This window comes from Talpa occidentalis, unplaced genomic scaffold (genome assembly GCF_014898055.3).
Source record: "Talpa occidentalis isolate TD23 unplaced genomic scaffold, MPIMG_talOcc4v2.1 talOcc4.7, whole genome shotgun sequence".
In the NCBI taxonomy this organism is placed as follows: domain Eukaryota; kingdom Metazoa; phylum Chordata; class Mammalia; order Eulipotyphla; family Talpidae; genus Talpa; species Talpa occidentalis.
In genome coordinates, this window is record NW_023605083.1 from 1598766 (window position 1) to 1623452 (window position 24687).

The following is a 24687-nucleotide window of genomic DNA, read 5'->3' on the forward strand; positions in this document are numbered from 1 at the left end:
ACCCCTCCTCGCTTTCTGCTCCCCTGGCCCTTGCTCCCTCCTCCCCTCTCCTCTCTCGCCCAGTCTCCTGGCCCCCTCTCCGCCCCCCAATATCACCAGTGGAGGGGGGCTGCTGCCCGTGGCCACAGCAACAAATCTTCCCCGTCAGCCGGTCCTTTATTTACACCGGGCAGGCGGGCGGCGCTCAGAGCAATTCAATCTGAAAACGCGCCGTGTTTTCGGAGGCGAGCAGCCCGGGAAATTGATGTTTGTGTTAATCAATCTTGTAGAGACCTGCTCCGCAAGGGGCCCACGCAGCCCCGGGGTTCATGCGTCCTGGGGGCGGGGTGGCGGCACACTCGGCCTGAGAGCCGGGCCTGGATCTGTCCCCACACCCTGCCGAGGGCCGGGGCCCCCCAATGTCCTCCCTCAGTGTCCAGCACGGACTCCCGGACTCTGGGTCACCGCCCCTGTGTGGGAGGCTGGGCCAGGGGACACACTTGCCTCGCACCCCTGCTGGGTAGTCTCTATCCTGAGCGGACCCTGTGGCCCCAAGGCCAGACCCTGCAGGCGCTGGAGGAGGACACAGTCCTCTGCTGGCATCCTCTGGCCTCCGACCCCCACCCGCCGATGGAGAGTCTCGGGGTGCTGGCTGGAAATGAGGCTGGCACCCATGTCCTGCAGCAGCCCAGCCACCCGAGAAAGGGGCGCCACGTCTCTGGCCCGAGGCCCAAAAGCCAAAGACGGTGTTTGAGCACCGCTGACCTCCACCAGGGCCTGGGAGGACGGGGAGAGGCTGAGGGGCCGGGGGGAGTGGGGAGAGGAAACAGTCTGAGGGCCCGGAGCCCGTGGGAGCGGCCGGCCTGCGAGGGGCAGACCCCCCAGCCAGGAGCTGGAGCAGGGCCGGGCTCACGCTGGGCTGCCTGGTCCCCAAGAGCCCAGGGCCCCAGCGCCTGGAGGCCGCCCTGTCACCCATGGAGGTGGGGGACCCACGGTGGCCCCTCACTTCTGGGCAGGCTGAAGTTTGCCCACGGCTGGAGGCGCTGGCTCAGTGCTGTCGGGCAACCCGGCGCCCCGGCCCAGAGCTGTCAGGGGACCCCGCGCCGCGGCCCAGGGCCGGCAGGAAGCACAGGCAGAAAGGGCGCAGAACTACCCTTGTCCTCCCGCCGCGTCACGCAGACCCACGCGCGCCCGCCAGCGGCTGCATCTGGGCCCAGCCTCACCCAGGCCTCTCTCTGCGGCCACCGCCGGCCCTCAGTTTCCCCGGCTGTCTGGGACAGACATCAGCCGCCACCCGGCCACCGTGCCCGCGCCGCGCCCACAGCACAGGGCAGAGCGACCCCACCTCAGGCCAGACGTACGTGTGGGATACACTCAGGCCCCCAGGCCGGGGAGCCCCGAGGGGTGGGGGCACGGGCCCCGGCACCCAGAGCTGGCTGCCTGCGTCGGGAAGGGCCCTCCTGGACGCCAGATCGCTGGGCCTGGGGACGGGGCTGGCCCCACACAGCGCCGGCGCAAAAGGAAGTGGGTTTTAAAGATAGACAAAGGCTTTTTTTAAACTACTAATTGGCTGCGTCTTGCCTCGTTCTCCTCCGCTCGCTCGCACGCACGCACGCTCGCGCTCGCCTATCTCTGCTGGCCAACAAACAAACAGCGCGGCCTCTGTCTCTGCACGGCACGTCCTGTTTAGGTTGACGACGGCCAAAGGGGCGACCCCAAACATCCCCCACGAAGCCCATTTCCAGGAAGGGCGCAGCACCCTGACTGGGCGGTCCCGGGGGCCCCCCACCTCCACTGCTGGCTGCCCCCACACTCACCGAGACCCCCCTTCAAAGAGCCACTTGATCCCATTAGAAAAAAGTCAACGTTGAGATGCAAAAAAAAACCCAAAAACACAACAAAGTCAAGCGCCAAAGAGAAAGTGAAAACCTCTGCCACGGACCGCGCGGGGGCCGCCCTGGACAGGCGCCCCTGGACGTGCAGAAAGGTCGCGCCGTCGGGAAGCACTCGGCCGCGGGGCTCGCTCAGGGCGGCCACTTCACGGAGGTCAAACGTGAGCGCAGCGCTCCCGAGGGGCGGGTCAGCGTGTCGGGGTGACGCCCGCACGTGCGGGGAGCACAGGCCCTCGCAGCCCGGGCACCGCCCCGGGACTGGCAGGGTCACCCCACTGGGCCGGCCAAAGCTGGGGCTGGCTCCAGCCGCAGGGGGCCGGCCAGATGCGAGCTGCCGGGGGCACGCTGGCCACCCTGACCCCCACACGGGACGTGGGGCCCGGGCCCAGAGCGGGCCGCTCTTTCCTAGCCTGCTTCCCGGGGAACGCGCCTGTGTGTTGGCAGCACAGATGCTCGCAGCGCTGCCTCCCCGGGGCCTGGAGAAACATGGGCTGTAACCCGACCTCCAGCAGGTCCCGCCACCCCAGCCGGAGCCTGGGGGAGCCCCCCAACCCAGCGGTGCTGATACCTGACACGCCCCTGACCCCCAGCTCGGGGTTGAAACTGGAGCACCCCGCGACCTGACCCTCCAGGGGCTCCTTCACCGGCAGTGTTAGAGACCATGGGGTGACCGCCTCCCGCTGCCTGAACACACCTTCACCCCGATACCCCCGGCGTGGGTGTTGCCCGCCTGTACTGCTGCACCCCTCCGACCCTGGACCGGACCCGCTCCCCGTGCCAGGCGGGGAAAAGGAGGGAGGGGCGATGTGCCCGTCACCCCCTGCCCCCCCCTTCAGGAGGCCCTGAACTCGAGGGGGGGGCAGCCGGGCAGTCAGGGACACTCAAAGGCATGCGCGTGGACCCCGTGCACGATGCCCGGCCGAGGCGCGCTGCTCCCCGGTCCCTCCGACCACAGCGGTGCCCGGCCCAGCCCCGGGTGGGACGAGGCTCGTGTGGGCAGTCGTGAATGGGAGAAGACGGGGCTTCGAGGGGAGCCTGCCTCCAGGGGGTGCAGCACAACGGTGGCGAATGGGGCGCTGGGGCCCGGGGGCCCTGGGTGAGGGTGGGGCCGCGGCAGCAGCTCGCAGTGAGAGGGAGGCACAGCGGAGGGCGGGGGAGGGGCCCAGGGCCCAGGATGGGGGACAGAAGGCAGGCTTGGGGCGTGTCTAGCCTTGCCCTTCAGGCCGGGTGGGGGAGCGGGAGGTGTCAGGCTGAGGAATGGGGAGACACCAGAGGGCAGGATCTGGGGCCGCAGCGGAGGGCACATCGGGAGCCTGGGCGGGGGCGCGGGCGGCTCACTGGCGCGGGGCTGACAGCCGCCCGGCTCGGTGCGCCTCAGGCCTCTGCGCGCGGCCGTTGTCCGGCCAGAGTCGGCCTGCAGGGCGTCCCTTCACCGCCAGCTCTTGGGGAGCTGCCCCGAGCCCCCGCCCCCACGGGGGTACTTCCACCTTGGCTCCCCTCGGCCTCAGTGTCCTCCACCAACGCCAGCGTCCACTCACTCTCCACCGCTCTCCTCCCAAGCACCCCAGCGGGGGCTCGCTCAGGTCCCGAGAACCCCGAAATGTGCTCTTCACTCAGAAAAGTGCCCCAGACCCCCAGCCAGAGCCCTCACCCATGACACCCCAGGCCTTCCATCGCCCCCCCAGGCCTGGCCAGGCCCCGGAGGCCCGCAGGCTCACCCACGCCCCCCGGAGCCGCGCGGAGAGAGGGCCCTACCCCTCCCGGCAGCGCCCAGCCAGGCGCCCTCCGCCTGTGCCCGACACGGGCAGCCCGAGCCGTGCGAATGGCCGCCGGCCCGCCCCGGACACCGCCTGGGAGGAAGGAGGCGCTCTCGGCCGAATCCCAAGGTCACGGCCGCGGAGGACGCCGGCTCCCGGCTGGGCCGAGGCGGCAGCAGGGTTACTCCAGGGTAAATAAATAAGAGGCCCGGGCAGGGGCGGGGGGCGCCGGCCCAGCTGGTGGCCCACTCAGGAGCCGGCCCGCTGGGAGCCGGGGCCGCCGTGTGCTGGAGGGAAGGCCCGGGGCCCAGGCACCCCGGGGGGAGCCCCAGCTTGGCCCCAGCCCCCCATTTCATGTCCGCAGATCTGGAGGTCAGAGCCCAGGCAGTGCTGCCCTCTCAGCTGCACGGCGGCCTGACGTGTGGCCTTGGGGTCCCCTGTCCGCTCAGCCCGGCACAGGGAGGCCCCGAAGCCAAGGTCACGTGGGGAGGGTCTTCGCAGATGGATCTGAGCCGAGGATCTCAGGATGAGAACACCCTGAAATCGGGTGGACCCCAAACCCAGGGGCCTTAAAAAAGCAGACACGGGGAGCCCCGGGAGGCAGCGAAGCCGGTGGAGATGGAGCAGAGGCGGGAGCATCGCCCGGCCAAGGCCTCCTGGGCCTAGAGCTGGGGCGGAAGGACCCTCCCCTGCAGCCCCGGGAGTCCGGCCCGCTGACGCCTTGAGGCTCACCTCCGGCCCCCAGAGCTGGCGAGAACAGCTCTCCGGGTTTTTTTTGTTTTTTTTTTTAAAGATTCAGTTATTTATGCATACGGGAGCTGGGGTGCAGGCCAGAGGCGGGAGTGAGGGGACTCCCCAGAGACAGAGCGGGGAGCAGCGGGGAGACAGGAGAGGTCTGCTGCGCCCTGTGGGTAGCTCCCTGCCCGGGAATCGAACTCCGTGCTGCCGTGGCTGTGGACAGCTCTGAGACTCAACCCCTGTGCTACCAGGAAAAACCATTCTCCGGTTTTGAGCCCTGTTTGTAGTCCTAGGTTTCAAAGAGCCCGACGACCCCCAAATCTGGACAGTCCCCTCCAGTGCACCACACCCGGCGCTGCCCCACCGCTGACCGGGAGCGCTGAGTTGGTCCCCTGCAGCCTTCTGGCTCCCGCCAGCCCTCTCCCCTGTGGGCAGGCCCAAGCGAGGACCCGCAGGGACCAGGCCCAGTGGCTACAGTAGCAGAGGCTGCTGGGGCCTCAGGCAATGCCAGAGCCAAGAGCCACAGGTCAAGGGTCACGACACCCCAGGAGCCCAGAAGGAGCCACTAGCAGCTCCATCACCCCTGTCCCATGCTGTGGGCCTCCTCAGTGCCTGCCCTGCCCACTGTCCGCTCTCAGGTGGGGCCTGGGCACATGGCTGAGACGCCCCCACTCCCTCTCTGCCGCCACCCACCCTGTCCTGCTTCCAAGCCCCCAAACAGGACATCCACCGGCTCATGGCTCAGGGGGGCCCCAGCTGGCACAGAGCCAGACCCAGAGGGGACAGCGGTACCCCAAGCTGTCACCCACAGGGAGGCCACGGACATGGGCACGAGGCCACACAGTGACCGCCCAACCCCCTTGCCAAGGGTGGCCCCAGGTGGTGCCTCCGTCTTGGCCCTGGGGGTCCCCCCCCACTGGGCATCGCGAAGGTCCATGCCCCGGCCACAGGGACCAGCAAGCGTGTCCAGAGCTGCACCCTCAAGTTCCCAACATGCACACGTCTACCCCTGCCCCCGCCCCGTCAGGGCAGCATCACCCGCCCTGGGCACGGTGGCAGTCAGGGCCGGCTGGGGCCGGCCGGCTGGAGAGGACCTGAGCTGCCTGCCTGCCTGGCCAGAGCAGCTCCAGCCCCCAACAGCAGCGCTGGGGCCCTAGACAAGGTGGACGGGTAGGGCAGGGGCCGCTGGGCTCCTGGTGGGAATCAGGGTGGCGCGTCCACCCCACCCGGTGCCGGCCAGTCCCATGTCGCACCTGGGCAACTGCAGTGACCCTCCAGGCTGGCGCCCTCCATGCTGCCCGCTTTTGCCCTGTGGGATCTGATCTTATTACCTGCCCCTCCCCTGCAGCCTCCCCGACACCCCCTCTCTGGGCTTTCCCAGGCCGCGCTTCTTCCCAGCGCCGGGAGTGTGGGGGGCCCCTCTTTCCTGCCCCAGGACCTTCACACAGACCGTGTCTGTTCCCAGGTCCCTCCCTCCCCTCTTTCCCAGGGGGTCATCTGCTCTGTGCGCCCCCGCCCGGAGCTCTCAGGAGTCCAGCCCAGGGGCCATCTGCTCTCTGCCCCTCTCCCCTGGCATGAGGCCCCAAGAGCAGGGCCCTGGAGGGATGGTCTTCCTCTGGAGGCTGGGCGTGGGGCAGCCCACACGGTAGGTCTTCAGCAGGCACAGGGCCCCTGAGTGAAGGGAGGTTACAGCCTTCGCAAGGTCTTCTTCTGGGTCCCCCCCCAGCAGCCCTGCAAGGGAGGCTGTCTGTGCTTCTGTTTCAGAGCTGGAAAGAGGGGTGCAGCAGGGAGGGGCTCACCAGCATTGGGTAACCGAGTGGGGCGGGGGTGGGGCAGCGTGCACGAGCCACTGGGTCCTCACCTCGGCCAGACTGCGGCCAGACTGCTCGGCCGTTTGTCTCCCCCTCCTGGAGCCCGAGAGCCACAGCCAGGCACAATCACACCGCCGAGGCGGTCTCCGGGGAGGGGCGGTGGCTACCCCCAGCCCCACCCAGAGGACCACGCGGCGAAGAAGCCAAGCCGGCCCCGCTGCACCGCGTCTGGGCGACAGAGGGGCAGCCAGCGGGCAGCCTGAGAAAGTTCTGGAAGGCCCAGCAGGGACTGATCCCGCCTGTCCCACCTCCCCCCTCTGCCATGCCTCCTCCCTGGGCCTCCCCCAGGGCCCACGGGGAGCCGGGGAGCCGGTGCTGGGGGTGCGTCCCTAGGAAGGCAGCCCGGCTCGGCCCGCGTGGAGCTCCTGTGCCTCGGGGCCCACCAGGCCGGCCAGGTCACCGAGGACGCCCGGCCAACGCCAGCCCGGAAGGCCGGGCCTCCTCCCGGCGCCCAGCTCGGGGGTCGCTGTTAACAGGGGCCCGGGGGAGCCGCACCCCCGCGGTCACCGGGGCCCGCTGCTGGCCCCCGACTCGGGAGGCCTCAGGGGGGCCGGCCGGCGCGGCGGGCGGCCGCGAGACCCCACGCCAGCCCCCCACTCCCCGACGGCCGAGGACGCGGCGGAGGGGCGCTCGCGGGGATCCTGCGGCCACGGCGTCCAGACCAGGTGCAGAGTCCCTCCCCGAGGGTGGCCTGGCCCCTGCCGCGCCCGCGAGAGGCCGACGCCCGGGAGGCTCGCAGGCACCCGGGAGGCCGCGAGCAGGGCGCGGCCGGCACCAGGGCGGCAGGCGGGCCGGGCCCGCCAGGTCCCCAGAGCCGCGCCAGGGGCCGGGCCGAGGGCTGCAGGGGAGCGGGCGCCCCTGCGCGGCCACGCGAGCGGCTCCGGGGCCCGGGCAGGCCCGTGTCCGGCTGCGCCCGGCGGCCCGCGCAGCCGCCGCCCGCGTCCCGGCGCTCCCATCGGGGCGGCGCCGGCCGAGCCCCCGAGCCGGCCGCGCGCGAGGAGGCCGGGGCGGGCCCGGGGCGCGGCGCCCAGGCGGGGCCCCTCGCCCGCCCCGGGTGCTCGGGCTCCGGCGGTGCGCGCGCCCCCTGGCGGAGGCTGGGGAGCGGCGCAGCGGCGGGACGCGGGGCCGCCGAGGGGCCCGGCCGCCCGCGCGCAGACCCCCGCCCCGCCCCGGCAGGGGAGCCGGCACGAGCCCACGACGCCCCGCGCGCGGCCTGCCGGGCCCCAAGGTCCGCGCGGCGGCGGCCACCGGCGCCCCGAAGCCGGCCCTCTGGCCCGGCGGCCACTCCGAGAGGCTCAGACAGCGGGGCCGGGGTCGCGGGAGCGCCCTTCTCGCCCGGCCCGCTCCGGGCCCGGAAGGGCCGCCCCCCGCAGCAGACGCTGCCGGGGCTCCGGAGAGCCGGCCCACGCGGGGCTCGTCGTGCCCCCCGCCCGCCCCCCGCCGGCCCGGGGCTCCCGCACACCCGCGAGGGGCGGCGGCGCAGCGGGCGCCCGGGCTGGCTCAGGCCGTGGCCCGGCGGCCCGGGCCCGACCCCGGGAGGCCTCCGCGGCGAGGCCGGGGCTTCCTCGAGGCCGGGAAGCTCGAGCTCGAGCAGCCGGCCGGGCAGGGTGCGGGGGGGAGAGAAGTGGGGGCGCCCCCGCGGCGGGGCTCCGGCCAGCAGGCGCCCCGCGCCCCCCGCGCGTCCCCCGGGCGCGCCCGAAGCCCTGCGCCCGGCGGGCCCCCGGTGCGCCCCCGCCCTCCCGGGGCTCCCTGTGAAGGGCGCGGGGGACCCCGCGGTGTCCGCGGCACGCGGAGGCCGGGCCCCGAGGCCTGGGCCCTGCGCTTCTCCGGTGACCGGGCCGGGCCGGCTCGGGCAGCCCCGCCGGGACGCGCGCGGGGGTCACGCCAGGGCCCGGGCGCGCCCCACCCGCAGGGGAACAGGCCGGGGGCGCGCGGCCCGGGGGCGGCGGGGGCGGCTCCGCTTCCGCTGACCTCGGGGACAGGCCGCCCCGCCCGGAGCCCCTCCTCGCAGGCCCGGGGCCGCCCGGCCCGCTTCCCGCGCCCCCGGCCAGGGCCCCGCGAGGGAGAAGCAGGAGCCGCCCCGCCGCCCGCCCCCGCCCCGGGCCTGTGGCCGCAACGAGTCTCCCGGCCTCCGGCCTCCCAAGGCCCGCGCAGGCCACGCGGGAACGTGTCCCTCCCGCGCCTGCGCGCGCTGCGGAAGGGCCGTGACGTGCGGCGCACCCAGCCGCGCCAGCGTCCCCACGCGCGCCGGCGTCCTCCCGCCCCGCCGCTCACCTCCGTCCTCGCGCTGCGCCACGCACGCCACACCACGCACGCACACCACGCCATGCACGCCGCGCCACGCCACGCACGCCACGCTCACCACGCCGCACACGCCACGCCGCTGGGCCGAGTGTGCGTGCACGGTGGGAGCGCGGGAAAGCCTGAAGCCTTTCCCCCCCCTACCCCACAACCTGCCCCCACCCCGGGGTCCCCGCCAGAGTCTGAGCGCCGCGCACGCGCGTGTCCTTGCACCCCCGGGGCGGCCCGCAGGGGCGGCTCTCAGGCGTTGCCCGCCATGGGGACGGCCCTGCCTGAGGGGCCCGGCGCTGCCACGCGGCCGGAAGCTGCTGTTGCTTCTGAGGGCCGCGCTCGGGGGAGACGCTCGTGGGAGGGCCGCGGAGGCCGGGGCGCGGCGGGAGCGGGAAGGGGAGCGCGAGCCCGGAGAAGCCCAGGGTGGAGACCGGCCGGGGGCTGGGACACGCCGGCCCGGGGCCCCCGCCTGCGGCCCCGGTGCTGCCCTCCCCGCACGGCCCCGAGGGCTCCGGACTCTCCTCCGCGCGTCCGCCCCGCGGACACGAGGCCCGCGAGAGCCCCGCAGGGCCCGGGCACCGGCGTCGCCCCTCAGCCCAGCCCCGGCGCCCCCGGCCCGCGCCGGGCTCTGCGCACGCGCCCCGGCACCCCGCCGCGCACGCACGTGCCAGGCAGACACAAGCACACACGTGGCGGGGCGCCCCGGGGTTCGGCGGCTCCCACGCCTGCGCACACGCCGGCCCGGCCGGGGGCTTCGGGTCCCCCGACGGCGCGGGCTCCGCCTGCAAGGCCGGGGAAGGGAGCCGCTGAGCGCGCCCAGCACGGGCGGGCGTCGGGGCTCGAACCCTCAGCAGACGCCGCGCGAGGCAGGCTCCGAGCATGCGCGGCGCCCTGGCGGCGACGGGACGCGGAGCATGCGCAGGCCGCCCCCCTCGCGTGCCCCGCGCCGCCACTACCCACAGTTCCAAGCCCGGGGCCGCCTCCGGAAGTGCTTGGGGCGGGTCTTCCCTTCTCGGCCTCTGATTCGCTGCTCGTCGTTCCGTTTCCGCTGAGGGCTCCCGCCGTCCCGAGCGTGTCGTGGAGGGCGTGAGCTGCCCTGTTTTGTTTCCGGGGGAATCTACTTCCTGAAGGAGCGCGGACTTCCGGGGGCGGTCTCGTCCTCTGATTGGCTGACTCTATGAATATATTAGCGGGGTTCAAGCGCGAAAAGACGGGGATTTCTGTTCCTGTGCGCTGAGATTCCACGCGGGCTTGTGGGGCGAGGCTCCGTGTCCCCCTCGACGGGGCCTGGTCCCCGCGCGCGTTTCTGGGGCGCGCCGGCTCGTCGCCGTGAGCGAAAGGCGGCGCGCGGCCGGGCCCTTAAGTAGCGCGCGCGCGCAGGCCGGGCCGTGTTGTATGAAAGGAGAGAAGGTTAGCACTCCCCTTGACAAGGATGGAAGAGGCTTCGGCCTGCAACACGCATACGGTTAAGGCATTGCCACCTACTTCGTGGCATCTAACCACTGTTTTCCCGCCGCGCGGGGCCCCGGCGCGGGCGGGGTGTCCCCCTCCCTCGGGGCTCGCGGCCCCCGCAGACGCCGGGCCTGGCCTCGGGCCTGCGCTGCGCTGCGCTGCGCTGCGCTGCGCTCCCTGGCAGGCGCCACGCCGCGGGGCCTGGCCTGGCCACGGTGCCCAGCCGCCCGGGGGGTGCCCTCCCCGTGCGGCACCGGGGCTGTCAGGCTCCCCCGGGCCGGGCGGGAACTGCGGTCACTCGTGAGCGGCGCCCCGCGCCCCGGCCCGCGCCCGCCGGGCCCTGCCGCTGCCAGCACGCTCCCCGCAGGCTCAGGCCCAGCAGGCGCCCAGGAGCCGCAGGGTCCCGCTTTTTCTGCCGGCCCTGGGGATCCCGGGCAGGACGCCCAGGGGCGATCCGGAGGGCCCCCCACGCGGGCCCCGCCGCGGGAAGCGCACAGCGCGCGGGCCGTGTCCTGGGCGCCCCGGCCGGGCCCGCTCCCGGGACAGGGCGCGAGGCCACCAGCCCGGCGCGGAGCCGCTGCGGGCACGCGGGGTGCTCCGGCCCCCAAAGCTTGAGATTCGCCGAGAAATGCAAGTGGGGCCCGGGGCCATCCCAGCCGTGAGCACGCGTGTCCGTGGGCGCGCGCGGGGCGACGGGGGGGACGCTGCCGGGGCGAGCAACGAGCAACCGGAGCATCTGGTGCTGCTTCAGGGCGGGGGTCTCGCCCCGCGGTCCCGGGGCGCACGTCTGCGAGGCTCCCCGACTCGGTGATCTCGCCGAGTCCTCCGGACGGCGCCCGCGCAGGCCGGGCCGTGTTGTGAGAAAGGAGAGAAGGTTAGCACTCCCCTTGACAAGGATGGAAGAGGCTTCGGCCTGCAACACGGCGCACACACCCTGCAACCAGCACCCCGAGGCGCTTCTGAGCCGGTGCAGGGGGGCGGCGTTTCCCAGCAGAGCGGCCTGGCCGTGGGGGCGCCCGGCAGGGAACCCAGAAAACGGCAGAAGGTTACGGTAAAAACTCTTATGGCACAAAATTACAAGACATGAAAACCTTTATTTTCAAAAAGAATGTTTTTACATCAATCTACAACAGAGAATTCAAATGTAGAAAAAATAAACTATATTCAAGACACGCACCGAGCACAGGCCCACCCCGGCCAGCCGCACCCACGGGACTGAGCAGAACCCCAGCTGGGCCCCGGTTCTGTCGAGCTCGGGCCGCAGCCTCGCTGCCCAGGACGGCGCCACCAGCCGCCTTGCGCGCCGCACTGGGTCGGCCGGGAGCCGCCTCCCAGGAGCCTTCTCGCTCCCCCGGGGCTCCCAGGAGGCCGTCGGAGGGTGGCCCACCCAGCACAGCAGGGCACCCCCACTCCCCACGCCGGGCCACCCACCGCACGGAAGCTTTACCCACCAGTGCCTGACCCGCCGGGCCGCAGGCCTCCGGGAGGGCAGAGCACGTGGAGAGCCGAGCGCCCTGCAAACCCAGAGCCCCAGGGGCGCCCACCCGCCCAGCCCCGCGAACAGGCCCCCACCCCGACCATGGCCGACCCTCCCCGCAGGCGCCCCAGCACCAAGGTGTCCCTGGCAGAGGGGGCCTGAGCCATGGTGGGCCCAGCTGCACAAGGGGCCCCAGCTCGGGCGCGAGGCTCCAGGCCGCCCACAGGCCGCCCCGGCCAGCACGGGTGACGGAGCAGTGAGCGGGCAGCACCCACGCCACAGGGACCTGCGCCCTCGGCCCAGAGCGGGCACCCGAGCCTTCCCGAGCCGGCACAGGGGACACGCCCGGCAGGCCGCGGGGTCCTCAGTGCCCCGGCCCGCCCTCCTGCAGTCAGGGAAGGGGGCGCCCGACCGGTCGCTTCTCACACAGGCGGGGGAGCCCGCACGTCAGAGCTCGGCCGCACCCCGAACACAGCGCCCAGCCTCCTGCTGCGGGGCGGGCGGCCCGGGGCCGCGGACCATGGGGACCGGGACGCCGAGCAGGCGGCCCCGCGGGGGTGACCCCACGACAGCCCGTCCTCCACAGAGACTTGCGAGCACACGGGCGCGGCCGCGGGCAGGCTGGGCCGGAGGCCCGGGGCGGTGACGTAGCAAAGGTACAGAACGTTTACTGGAAAAAAACACAACTCGTGGCAAATTGAGCTCCACCCTTTGTAATAAAAAATTAAAAACTTTGACTCTGAACACAAACAGACGAGGACTCTCCGCAGACAGCGCTGGAGGCAGCGGCGACGCGTCACCAGCGACTCCACGGCGTCCCGGTGGCAGACACGTCCCCTCGGCCACGCGGCCCGAAGGCGGCGCGAGTCCAGGCGGCTCCGCCCTGTGGCCTGGACCGGGCCTGTGGGCACCCGGCAGCGGCCCCGCGGCCGCCCTAGCAGTCGCTCTTCCAGAGCTTGATGGTCTTGTCGTTCTCGAGCGCCGCGGAGGCGACGATGTTCTCCGTGGGGTGGCAGGCCGTGGAGATGACCACATCTGCGGACACGCGGGGCCTCAGCGTGGGGGGCGCGGCCGGCCCCACCCAGCAGGCATGCGCGTGCGAGCACACACGTACACACAGACACACGCACGGGTGCACGCTGGCCCCGGGGGGGGGGCCGGGCCTCTCGGGGATGGGGGGCCGACTCACGCCGTGCACTGGAAGGTTTCAGGACAAGACCGCAGCGACCAGCCCGCACTGCCCACGGGCGGACCCCGGGCGGGAGGCGAGGCCGCAGGCTGCGGGGCATGAGCAGCGGCCTCTGTGCACCAGTCTGGCCCAGCAGATGCACTGCAGGGAGGGGCCGGGCCTGGGGTCTCAGCACTGTGGGGTTTGAGGGTGCAACGCCCCTGGGGACCAGTCCATCTCCGTCACCAAGCGCCCTCTTCCCGCTCCCACCACACCCACTGTCCGGCCCAGGGCTCTCAGCAAGGCCAGCCAGGGAGCAAGAGGCAGCATCGGAGCCAGCCCCCGGAGGAGGGCCACCTTTCCAGGGAGGAGGGCCGCACTCCCCCAAGCTGCGCACTGCTCCCCGTGGCACTGACTGAGCCCAGAGGCAGGAGGGGGAAGCCCCGAGGTGCTGCTGGAAGCTGCAGAGAACATGGCCCCCCCCCAGCCAGGGGGACGTGGGACAGGAACACGGGCTTGTCCACACAGAAGCCACAGAGCTGGCGTGGCCCTCGGGCCAGGCGGCCAAGGAAGAAAGGAGAAAGCCTGGAGCTGGTTCTGGCCAGAGAGTGTCTCGGCCACGCGGCTTGCCAGCAGCTCCCAAATGGGACAGTCCCCTCACCCTGGGCCATCACAGGGCCGAGGAGGAGGAAGCAGGCAGCAAAGCACACGTCTGTAGTCTTCAGGACTGCAAACCAGCCACACGGGACCGACTTTAAGGCTCCCCTCACCTGCACGGCCCCACGGTGCCCGTACAAACCTCTCCTCTCTACGGCCCCATGGCACCTGCACTGTCCAACCCCTCACCTGTATGACCTTGTAGCTTCTGTACAATCTCCTTTGTCTGCAGGTTCCAAATGTAGACCAGGTTGTCTTCGGAACCAGACACGATCCACTGGGCACGGCGGAGAGGGAAGTCGGGAAGAACAAGGGCGGGTCAGAAGTCTGTTCGGGAGGGGCCGTCGCCACTCCGACACCCACCCGCACCCTGCGCTCTTCTTGGGAGGGCAGCATCGGCCAGCGCTGCCGTGAGCTAAGTGGCCGATGCCTACGCTCTGGGCCCGCGTCAGCGGAGGGCATCACGGCTTCGGTGAGAGCCGCGGGACCGCGCAGCGTGACCACCCGGTGGCCGAGGGTGGGCACCCACCCCTCCCCACCGCGTCTGCCCCACGGCCATAGGTCAGCAGCTCGCTGGCCTCCCCCGCGACACCCAGGGCCCACCTCCCCAGTTGGTGGCCAGGACGCCAGGCGGCGCCTCCGGCCGGGGCCGTGGGAAAGCAAGCAGCGAGAGGACTGACCTTCCCACCCGTGACGGAGAAGTTGGCGAAGATGCAGTACTTCTCGTTCTTGTGGCCGGTGTACGTCTTTAGACACTGCAGGACAGGGGGGCTCACTCAGGCTCCACGCCTGTCCCGGCTGCACCCCGAAGCCGCGGGCCGCCCCAGCAACCCCCAGAGACCCGTTGCCACCACGAGGCTCCTGACAGGCCCATGGCCCCGAGTGCCCGGCTCAGCGCAGCTGGCCCATCGCGCCTGTGGGGACCCCCGAGCCCCCAGCTCACCTTCCCTTTGCTGTAGTCCCAGAGCTTCAGCGTGCTAGAAGGCAGGGAGAGGGGATCAGGACACCACCCGGACCCCCAACCGGCCCCCAATGCCTCCCCACGCGGTGCCAGCCATCGGGGTAGGCCGGGGTGCAGGGCCCCAGAGCGGAGCAGCCTCTTCCAAGGGACCAGGGCGCAGGGTCACATCCCACTATAAGGAGGCATGGGAGTCTCGGGTCCAGAAACATCCAGAACGTATCACAGTCACGCACTCATCCTGGTCCTGCCCACGAGTGTGGGCCCCCGAGCTAAGTGACCAGCCGAGAATGGTGCTGCTCTGCCAGGAGTGCCCGAGGGCATGGCCGGGAAGAGCTCAGGGGCCACCCAGCCCCAGCCCCTCGGACAGAAGGGCTGGGAAGGGGGCAAGGGACCGCCCTGGTCACAGTCACCAAGGAGCAAAGTGGACGGCAGGGCTCGCCTCAGCTCCAAAGTCTGGCCCCAGCAGGGAGGGGCCCCGGGCCATCACCCCGAGCCCACAGGCCTCTCCAGGCGGAAGCTGGCGGAAGGGCAGCGCTTACTTGTCCAAGGTAGCAGCCAGGATGTACTTGCCGTTGGGAGAGAACTTCACGAAGGACACGGGGGGGTTGTCATCATCTGCAGGGGACAGAGAGGCTGACGCAGGGGAGGGGAGCAGCGCCCCCGCCACTCGGATGTCCAAGTGAAGTCCCTGTGGCCATGGCCCACGCCGCCCCCCGGCCAGAGCCACCCCCCACCACCACCCTGGGGGGCGTTCTCAAGCCCATGGTCCCTGGCGGGGCAGCCAGGCTGCCACCTACGCAGGTTCCACAAGTCAAGCCCCGGCTCATGTCAAATAAAGCTCGCAAAGACCCAGCTAAGCAGAAGCAGCGGGGCCCGAGGCCCCCAGGCCATCTCCTCACACCCCTGTTCCTGCGAGGCCCCAGGGCAGCTGCCCCCCTCTGACAGCCGAAAAAGAGCCAGCCCCAGAAACCCACCAGAAAGGGGGCGGAAGGCATTTTCAGCCACGTGAGTCCCACACCTCAGCGGGGAACGGTGCCCCCACCTCGGTGAGGACAAGCCCCAGGGGACGGCCCCCGGGTGCGGGAGCAGGGGTGGCCAGCGTGTTCTGAGCCCCGGGGAGACCAGCACCCGAGTCACCCCCAGGGGAGCTGCACCTGCCACGCAAAGACCCTCCAGACCTCCCCCGCTCCACCAGGAGCCGGGCCCTGGCACCACCCACCCACCCGCCAGCCCAGGCCCCGCCAGCCCACGTCCCAGAGCAGGGCCTGGAGCCGGGGGAACGGCCCCCGCGGCCGGGGAGAAGTGCCGGGGGAAGGCGAAGGCCGCAAGGACACGGCCAGGCAGTGTCGGGCCAGGCAAGGCCGAGGAAAGAAGGCTCCCGGGGGGGAAGCAGGGTCAGCAGGACCCGGGGAGCTAGAGGCGGGGTCCAGGCCGGCACTCACCGATGAGCGTCTTCAAGCACTGGCCCGAGGCCGTGTCCCAGATCCGGCTGCGGGGGAAAGCGGGGTCACTCGGGGCCGCGGCTCCCAGGCCACGAGCTCCAGGAAGGACACACGTGACCCGCGTTCCTCAGCTTTCGCCTTTCCTCGCTCTCAGGCTTCATTTACTTATTCTCACGTCTTGGGGGCTAGACTGCTGCCATGTGCACGCGCACTCACACTCACGCACAGGCACACACAATGCATACACTCACTCGCTCACTCACACACACGCGCACTCACGCACATGCCTGCACTGTGCCCACCGCGGGACCTGCTGCCAGCTCCCTGCCTGGCTAGTGAGGAGGGTGTCCCCGCCACAGGGCAAGCAAGGAGGAACCCCCCCGGGGTGCAGGTGCCCACAGGCCCACCTGTTGCAGGCAAGTGTCTCCACGCACCAGCACCGGGCGCGCGGCCCCCAGGCAGCGGGTCTGTCATGCAGACACAGACCGTCCGCGCCCCGGGACACGCCGCACCCTGCAGACCAAGGTTGCCGGGCGCCAAGTCACGCTCCTCTAACTGGCGACTCTTACAAACAAGTGGCCCATTTTCAGACACTCCCCGCAGGTGCAGGGTCTCATCTTGTAACTGGAGGGTCTGGCGGCGGGGCCCGCTCTGTCCCTGCCCAGCGGCGGGGCGGTGGGAGCCTGCGGCCTGCCTCGGCTCCCCCGCTGGAACGGGGCGGAGGCGACGCGTGCCGTGCCAGGGCCGCGGTGAGGTGGAGTTGGTCAGATTACAGGCCGCCCGCTGCAGCGGGCCCTGCGTCGTGAAAACAGCGCGCACACTCGGTAGAGAGACACCGCACGCACACTCGGCAGAAACACCCTGCACGCTCGGCAGAGACACCCTGCACGCTCGGCAGAGACACCCTGCACGCTCGGCAGAGACACCGCACGCTCACTCGGCAGAGACACCCTGCACGCTCGGCAGAGACACCGCACGCTCACTCGGCAGAGACACCCTGCACGCTCGGCAGAGACACCGCACGCTCACTCGGCAGAGACACCCTGCACACTCGGCAGAGACACCGCAAGCTCACTCGGCAGAGACACCCTGCACACTCGGCAGAGACACCGCACACTCGGCCGTGCCACCGCACACTCACTCGGCAGTAATACCACGCACACTCAGCAGAGACACCACACGCTCAGCGGAGACACCGCACACTCGGCAGTGACACGGCACACTCACTCGGCAGAGACACCGCGCACGCGCACTCGGCAGAGAGAAAGCGGTGTCCACTTCCCTGAGGCCACCGTCACCCTCAGGTCGCGTCACGGCCGACGCGCGGCGGGGAAGCAGGCACGCCTGCTCTGGTCTTAGGGTGTCACGCTTTGCAGCACCCTTGGATCCTGTTAAATGGCCGCCCACATCAGTCTACACTGCGGAAGGGTCTTCACTGGCGTCACCTCCCGGACCTGCCCCTGACCCTACGTACAGTGAGCCACCCGAACCTCTGCCCGCCTGCCGGGCGCCTGCTACAAGCACCTGCCCTTCCGGTGCCTCCATGCCCTTACCCAGCATGCCTCGGGGCAGAGGGCCTCGCCTCTCGCCACGCTGGACGCGGCTCCCAGCGTTTACTCTGGAACTCTGACGGCGGCACTCGGGTCGGCCATCCCCCACGGCCGACTTTTCGGGACCAGAACGGGCTCGGGAGCTCGGGCCGCTCCACCGCAGACACCAGGCCCATCCGGTCCCGGGCCCTCAGCCCGCCAGCCTCTGCGCCTTGGCTCCAGCAGAAAGCCAGCGTCCCGGCAGACCTGCCGCCGCCACTCTGGCACCCTCTGGCCTCCCAGGCACTCAGAGCCAGAAGAGTCCTGGTGTGCTGCTGGGGGCGCCACGGCCGCCCCCCCTCTCACCCCGGCACCAGGGCGCCCGCCTCTGCCTGCTATTGGCTCCTCAAGCCCGGCCGTGGCCTCGCAGAGTGGCCCTTCTGGGCAGCCCCACCTCTAACTGGGACACTACTCCCTCCTTCTCTCCTGGTGCCACAAACTCCGGGCTCCACGTGCCATGCCCACAAACTACCCAGAATTCACCAGCCTCGCGCTCTCCTCCTTGCCTGCCCTGGGGGGCTGTCCACATTCACCTGCTGGCCACTCTGACACGGCCTCTGCGCAACAGGAGGCTGGGGCACCCGGCACCCACCACCCACCACACGCCAGCGTCCAGGAGCCTGTGGAGACCTCACCTGGCGCCAACCAGCCGCCTGCGTCCAGGACAGCAGGGCCGGGGCAGGGGGGTGGGGTTTCCCATAGAGCAGCCCCGATTGCAGCCCACCCGCTGTGCTCCTGAGGCTGCCCGCCATGAGCCCACGTGCCCACGGCCCTCACACCGAGCGAGCCCCCGAGGGGGCGCCCGGTCTGCTCTCGCTGGGACCCTCAGGACCCTGGCCGGGCGGCTCACTTACCAGAGGCCGTCATAGCTGCTTGAAACGATCAAGGACCCGTCACGGTTGAAGTGAACCTGGGACAGGGAGCGGGAGGGCAAGACGCACTTTCAGTCCCCGGCAGGCGGCATCCCGCTGGCAGCCACTGCTCGCCAAGGCCGCGCGGACACCCGCGCCTGCTGCCGGGCCTCGGGGGCCAACAGAGGTGACCGCCGGGCCAGCGTCTCCAGCAGCGGTGAGGTCACGAGACGAGGACGCCACAGGAGGAAGCCTCCGAGACACACAGTGGGGCCATTTCTATCCCCCAAGCGACGTGTCTCCTCGCTGCTCCCCTCAGCAGTGGATTTCAGTAGATCCGCCTGTTCTGCTCCCCACCCTGTCTCCGAGGAGTCTTCTCACCTCCTGCACCTCTGGCCTGTACCCCAGTTCTTGGATGCATAAATAAATAAACCTTTAAAAAATACACCCACATGAGCGCCCCGCCGGGGCCGCCCACAGGACAACACGGCTCAGGGCCTCCTCCCGGCCTCACCACAGAAAAGATCTGGGACCAGGGTGACGCCACAGCAGACACCGCTCCATGGCGGCAAGACACCTCGGACGGGCGGGACGGAGTGGATGGGGGCACTGCAGGGGACAGTCCGGGCCAGAGGACAAGGGGGCGGGGAGCAGTGAGCATGAGGGGTGCGGCCGCGGCCCGCCATGCACTGTCACCGGGCTGTTCACAGACGGCCCCCGCTCGGCTTCCTGGGGAGCGAAGGCCACAAACCGGTGCCCATGAGGTGGCACCCGCAGATAGCCAGGCCCCGACAGGGGACACCCCAGACACCCCTCTGAAGCAGGTAAGCAGCTGCAGAGCAGCAGTGAGGACGGGTGAGGCAGGCCAGGGAACGCGTGTCCACACCAAATCCGGTACCAAGTTTCTGTTTGAACGCCTACTGGCTTTTTTTTTAAACACACACACACACACACACACACACACTCGGGCCTCCCTGGTGGTGCAAGGGGTTAAGACGCAACGTAAGAACCTCGCCGCAGCCACTGCAGCACAAGTTTGGTGCCTGGCCGGCCAGGGAGCTGCCCACATGGTGCAGCAGACCTCTCCAGTCTCCCCGCTGCTCCCCGCAGCAGTGTTTCTCAGTGGATCTGCCTGTTGTGTTCCCTGCTCTGTCTCTGCTGAGTCCTCTCACCCCCCACACCTCTGGCCTGTACCCCAGTTCTTGTGTGCGTAAATAAATCTTTTAAAATATAAACACACGTTCACCCCTCCACCAGACGTTCCTGACACCCCCGCAGCGTAGGCTGCACAGCCTCTCTGGCACCCGAGAGCACCCGGGACCCTCCGGCTCACCCCCGACCCTTGGAGAAGGGTCCCGCCGCGCTGAGAGCACAGCCGCACGGGCCCCAGGTGCTGGCAGCGACGCTGGCCGGCCAGACCTCCACCCGCAGGCACCTGCGGTCAGGGTGTTGCCGACGGTCCCAGCACAGCAGCCTCCCAAGGCTGCAACACTTAAAATCACTCAACACGTGATTTCAGACAGAAAAGGACCCTCTGCCCCATGATGAGGACAAAGCCTTTATGCTTAATTCCTTCTACTTTGTTAAAAAGAATAAATAAAAGGCACCCCGCTAACAAGTCCCCTCAGCCTCGGAGGGCAAAGGCTCCCGTGGCCACGCTGGCCAGGGCACCCGGGCGGGCTCCTGCAGGCAGGTCCTGCTGCCGGTGGTGCCAGCCCGTGAGACAGCAGCAGCCGGCCCCACGCCTCCGGGGGTCAGATCCCCGACCTCCTCACCCCACCCCACCCACCCCCCGCCGAAGCCAAAGGCCAGCAGTGCTCCCCGGTCCTGCGGGATGTAACAGGGACACCCAGCAGATCCGCCACCTCCCTCCCACGGCCACAGACTGCTGCCCTCAGCCACTGCTGGGCCTGGCTGTGTGAACAAGGAGGCCCAGGCCCCGAGCTGGCCGCGCTCCCGGGTCGGGACTTACGGCAGAGACAGGGTCCGAGTGCGCGGGCAGGGTCTTGAGGCACTTCCCTGTCTTCACATCCCAGATCCTCACGCTTTCATCAAACTGCAGACGGAAAAAGAGGGGCGGCGTCCACAGGAGAAGGGGCCGTCCCCGCCCGCCACCAGCACCCTCCTGGCACAGGCCAGCCCGCGCCCCTGCGAGGTGGCCCCGCGCTTACGGAGCCCGACACGATGAGGTTGGACTGCGGGTTGAAGTTGCAGCAGAAGACATAGTTGCTGTGCCCCTTCAGCGTCTTCAGACACTTGCCCTGGGAGGAGGTGCACCCCAAATCTCAGAGCAGGCCAAGCCCTCCCCGGCCCAGCGCAGCTGGGAGGCAGCTGTGCAAGCCCCGTTCCCCCACATGCCCCCGCGCACGCGCACACCAGGGAGCAGGGCGCTCACCGAGCTCACGTCCCAGATCTTTAGGGTCTTGTCATCCGAGGCGGAAACCAGGAGGTTGGAGTCTGACGACCAGGCCACATCTGAGATCCCCTGGAGAGAGCACAGGCACTGCCGGGGAGCCTCCCCTGGGCACACCCCCAACTCCACTCTGGGAGCCCGAGAGCCAGCTGACCACACAGAGCCCAGGCCTGGGCCCGGGCGAGGGCGGCTCCGTGGGGCCGCCAGGACACTCAGGGGGAGGAGGGTCATCTGTGCAAAACACAGGCACTAACTGTGCCTCTCCGCGGGAGGGGCGGAGAGCCCCGGACGGGTCACTCAGCCACCCTGCTGGACAGGGCTGAGACCTACCAGCTTGTGACCAGATATGGTTTTCTCAAACTTCCCGTCATATGCTCCCCAAATTTTAATGAGTTTATCAGCAGCTGAAAGAAAAAAAGGAAACCAAGGTTGTCCAGTCGTCTAGACTCGGGGCTGCGCCCACCGCCAACCCCCATAACAGCATGAATTGCTCAGGATCCCGCACGTGCACGGGGCACCCCTTCCCGCCCCGTCCCTTGGAGAGGCAGCGGGCGCAATCCCAACTGGCGGTGACCGCCTGAGATGGTGAGGGGCCGGGCTGCCGCCCAGACCGTACCACCCCCCACCTCCCCACCCCGCCACCCCCCCCACCAGAGCCACGGGCGCCTACATGAACTCGCCAGCCACTCCCCGTTCGGGCTGAACTTCACAGAGGACACCGCCTTCGTGTGGCCGGCCAGAGTGAACTTCAGAGCGTAGTTTGGTTTGACAGGGGTCGGCTGCGGAGGAGACGGCACGGTCACCAGTCCGAGGAGGTGGCCACCACCGTCCGGGCCAGTCAGCAGTCAGTGGAGGCCGGACTCCCGCAGTGCGGCTCCAAGCCCGGCCTCTCCCTAGCTCCAAGTCCAAGTCCCTCCAATTGAACACGCCTAATCTGAGGGCTCCTCAAAATCTCTGCATCTCCTGGGGACCCACCTCTGGCTAGGGCCCCTCAAGGCAGGACCCACCGCCTGCACTGGAAGCAGCCCCACCCAGGCTCCGTCAGAGACCCCAGCCCCGGCCGCCCCTCTGACACCCAGCCGGGCCCAGGAGGGGCCCCGACCCGCCACGCATGGGACTGTGGGGCCAGGCTGGGGGTGCTGCGCTAGAGGGTTTCCTGAGTCCTGCCAGTCAGGACGGAGCACCAACACTGCTGACAGGCCCGTCCCCAGCAGACAGGCGGGAAGCCCCACGTCACAGGAGCCGCGGCCGGGCAGCTCCACGCCCCCGTGCGCCTGCCGGAGCCCTGGGGGCCCAGGGACACACCTTGCTCTGCGTGGCTGACGAAGAAGGGGTGGGCTGGGCTCTGGCGGCCTCGGTCTCGGGCTTCTTCTCCTCGGTTGCCATGGCTCTGGGGCCCACTGGCAGGAGACGGATGAGCGTTCACGGCTCCGACCAGAAGACTCGGCGCAAGCTGAGACCTGAGGGGGGGCGAGGCCCACAGTGGAGCCAGAACGTGTGAGGCCAGCGCTGGACGTGGGCTGCATGGGAGTGAGCGCCGCCCGCACCGCCAGAGGCTGGGCAGCGCCACCAGGGCCACTTGTGAGGGTGCTTAGCTTGGTCCCCACAAGCAGAACATGGGGTTCTTCAAAGGGCCTCTGACAGGTCAAAAAACGGCCGGCCAAAGGCTTCTGGCCAGGAACGGACACGTCCAGTCTCAGGAGACTCAGCCTTAGGGTGCGCGGGTTTGGGGCCTCATGCAAATCCTCAAATGCATCCCAAGTGACCCTTCACTCCTTCATGGTAGCAGCTCGAGCAACGCGGGGGACCGGCGCCATGCCCCCGGGGCTCCCCAGCACCTGCTGCCAGGCCAGGCTGCTTCCAGAAAGCTAGCCCAAGAAGGGAGGAGAGCCGAAGCAGCCGGCACCACTGCAGCTCAACCACAGAACCACCCACAAGGGGCTTCCTCTGCCACGGGGCAGACCACCCAGCACACCAGTGACGGCGGGGGCACGAAGAAGAGAGCTACCCGGCGCCCCCACAGCACTGCCAGCCGAGCCCGGGAGCTCGCACCACCCAGGACCTGAGAGCATCCATGCCCTGAAAACGCCAGCTAGGTACGCGCGAGCCTGGCCCCACCAGGCCCTGCCCCACCAGGAGAAACGGACACCATCAAAACCGAGCAGAGCTGAAGTCTCAACAGGTGGAGGTGACAATGCACCAGGCACAAGCGCCCCTGACCTGCCAGGGCTCCCACAGGGGGGGATCAAGTGGCACCGGGGTGGGAGGGGCAGGTGGGCAAAGCTGGCAGGTGGACCAAGGTGCTCAGCACAGACCCGTGATTAGGGGCTGATCCTCCACATCTGGGGCAGCTACCCAGCTTTTACCTGGTGGGCTGTATGAGCCCGCGGAGAAAGAGGGGGGCTACGAGTCTGTTCCACGCACAGAGGCCCCAAGGAAGCCAGGCCACAGCAGAAGGGTGGCCGCGCCGCACAGGTGAGCACCTCTGGGAACCCCAGGGCTTCCCTGGGGGGGCCGGGGCTGGTCTCAAGTCCGCATGAGAAAAAGGGGAGACCGGCCCCCAAGGAGCTCGCTTAGCATAAAAATTAAGCCCCACCAGGAGCGGGAAGAACCTGCAAACCCGCCCCACACGACAGGTGTCCAGCGGCTCCAGCGCAAACCCAACCCCCTCAGCCCTCCGCCAGCAAAACCCAGCAAGCCGGGCGCGCCCCGCCTTCGCACCCCGGCTCTTCACTCAGAGGGGCTGAGCCTGGCATTTATCTGCGACCGCTCGTGGCGGGGCGGGCTGGGGGGCTGGGGGGCGGGCTCGGGGGGCGGGTCCAGCTGTCCCCACGCGGTCCTGCCCCCTCTGGCCACCCACAGGCCCTGCCCCGGGACCTGCCGCCCGAGGTGCGGCCGCCCGCTCTCCCGACCCGCTAGTGAAATGCGGCTGCCCGGGCCCCCGAGGCTGAGCCGGGGTGCGGGGCGTCAGGGGCGGGCCGCCCCTCAGATCGCGGGGCCTGGGCTCCCGGGCGCGGCTGTCCGGGCCACGCTTGCCGCCCCTCTCAGGGCACCTGCGCGACCGCGGGGCGCGCCCGCTCACGACCCCCGCGCCCTTCGCAGGGGCGCCGGGGCGGCTGCCGCGCGGGACGGCACCCCGGGCCCCCCGCGGCCGCGGCCGGGAGGCGGGGCGGGGGCGCCGGGCGCGCGGGGGCAGGCGGGGGCCTGCGCGCTGCAGCCGCGGGGCGCCCGCGGGCGGCGGGGCGGCGGGGCGGGCGCCGGCTGCAGGGGAGCCGGCCGGGCCCGCGGCGAGGCCCCGGGGTGCGGCTGGGCCCGGGGCGCGGGGGGCGGCGGCCGGGCGGGGGCTCGCGGGGCCGGACCGGGGCCGGGCGGGAACACGTGCCGGCCGGGCGGGGGGCAGCTGCCCCCGGCCCCCGGGGCGCGCCCCGCCGGGCGCCCCCTTACCTGCCGGGCCGCGGGGGGCGGGCGCGGGGCGTCGCGTCGCCGCCGCCTGGGCGGGAGCCGGACCGAGCGCGACGAGGCGGCGTGGGGGGTGTGCCGGCAGTGCGCGTGCGCGAGGGGCGGGGCGGCGCCCGGGGGCGGGGCGAGCGCGCGCGGCGGGCCTCCGGCCGGGCGCTACGGGCAGCGGAAGGGGCCAGAATGCCTCGGGCCGCCCAACGCCTTAAAGAGACAGGGCTGCGCGCGCTTCCCGCCTGGCGCGCTCAGGCCCCGGCGCGCCGCCCTTCCTCGCGCGCGGCTTCCGGCGGCCCGGAGGCCCGAAGGCCCGCCCGGGAGGGCGCCGGCGCCCCCGGCTCCCGAGGCCGAGCCCGCCCCAGGCGGCGCGAGGGCGGGACGAGGCCGCGCTCCGGGCCCGGCGGCCGGAGGGCGCCGTGTCCGCGGACGTGCGGGGAGGCGGGCGGCGGGCGGGCGGCGCGAGCCCGGCGGGGAGGCCCGGCGAGGGGCGCCGCCGCCGGCCCCGAGGGGAAGCGCCTCCCAGGCCGCCCGGCCCCGAGCCCGGCGGGACCCGCCCCCCCCGCCCCGCCGCGCCCCTTCGCGCCCCTCCAGCCGCCCGCGACGGCGGCCCCCGCGCCCCGGCCCCGCCCGAGCGCAGCTGACGCGCCCCGGCCCCGCCGTCCCCGAGCCGCTCCCCCAGGCGGCCCAGCGCCCCT

At 70.9% G+C, this 24687-nt stretch overlaps 2 protein-coding genes, 1 non-coding gene and 1 pseudogene across 3 annotated transcripts; 3 read left to right on the forward strand and 1 right to left on the reverse strand.

Moving 5' to 3' along the window:
- Positions 1-1851: 1851 nt before the first annotated feature.
- On the forward strand, positions 1852-9581 carry LOC119233068 (uncharacterized protein DKFZp434B061-like). The gene is made up of 3 exons (XM_037495502.1): positions 1852-2032; positions 2708-2847; positions 8220-9581. Exons 1-3 carry the CDS (start codon positions 1852-1854, stop codon positions 9579-9581), a joined length of 1683 nt encoding a protein of 560 aa, XP_037351399.1.
- A 336-nt stretch (positions 9582-9917) lies between these two features.
- On the forward strand, positions 9918-10040 carry LOC119233185 (U6atac minor spliceosomal RNA). The gene has a single exon (XR_005122335.1). It is a non-coding gene; the product is annotated as a U6atac minor spliceosomal RNA (small nuclear RNA).
- Positions 10041-10833: 793 nt separating this feature from the next.
- Positions 10834-10942, forward strand: LOC119233186 (U6atac minor spliceosomal RNA; annotated as a pseudogene).
- A 1092-nt stretch (positions 10943-12034) lies between these two features.
- Positions 12035-24022, reverse strand: WDR5 (WD repeat domain 5). Its single transcript, XM_037492955.2, has 14 exons — positions 23984-24022; positions 21845-21999; positions 21210-21318; positions 20870-20943; positions 20522-20611; positions 20298-20387; positions 20099-20182; positions 18130-18185; positions 15687-15733; positions 14784-14859; positions 14227-14260; positions 13964-14038; positions 13473-13560; positions 12035-12493 (listed from the first exon to the last, which is right to left on the reverse strand). The coding sequence occupies exons 2-14, from the start codon at positions 21923-21925 to the stop codon at positions 12393-12395; spliced, it is 1005 nt and encodes a 334-aa protein (XP_037348852.1). The 5' UTR covers positions 21926-21999; positions 23984-24022; the 3' UTR covers positions 12035-12392.
- Positions 24023-24687: the final 665 nt, after the last annotated feature.

Bases quoted from the DNA above. Each gene is read 5' to 3' on its own strand.
- WDR5 (XM_037492955.2), bottom strand. From the start codon at position 21,925: ATGGCAACCGAGGAGAAGAAGCCCGAGACCGAGGCCGCCAGAGCCCAG. The intron at 20,612-20,869 runs GTAGGTCTCAGC...TGCTCTCTCCAG, and splicing joins CCATATCTGGTCACAAGCTG to GGGATCTCAGATGTGGCCTG. The intron at 20,388-20,521 runs GTGAGCGCCCTG...ACCTCCTCCCAG, and splicing joins AGATCTGGGACGTGAGCTCG to GGCAAGTGTCTGAAGACGCT.
- LOC119233068 (XM_037495502.1), top strand. From the start codon at position 1,852: ATGCAAAAAAAAACCCAAAAACACAACAAAGTCAAGCGCCAAAGAGAA. The intron at 2,033-2,707 runs GTGAGCGCAGCG...CCCCCCCTTCAG, and splicing joins CCACTTCACGGAGGTCAAAC to GAGGCCCTGAACTCGAGGGG. The intron at 2,848-8,219 runs GTGGGACGAGGC...CCTCGGGGACAG, and splicing joins GGTGCCCGGCCCAGCCCCGG to GCCGCCCCGCCCGGAGCCCC.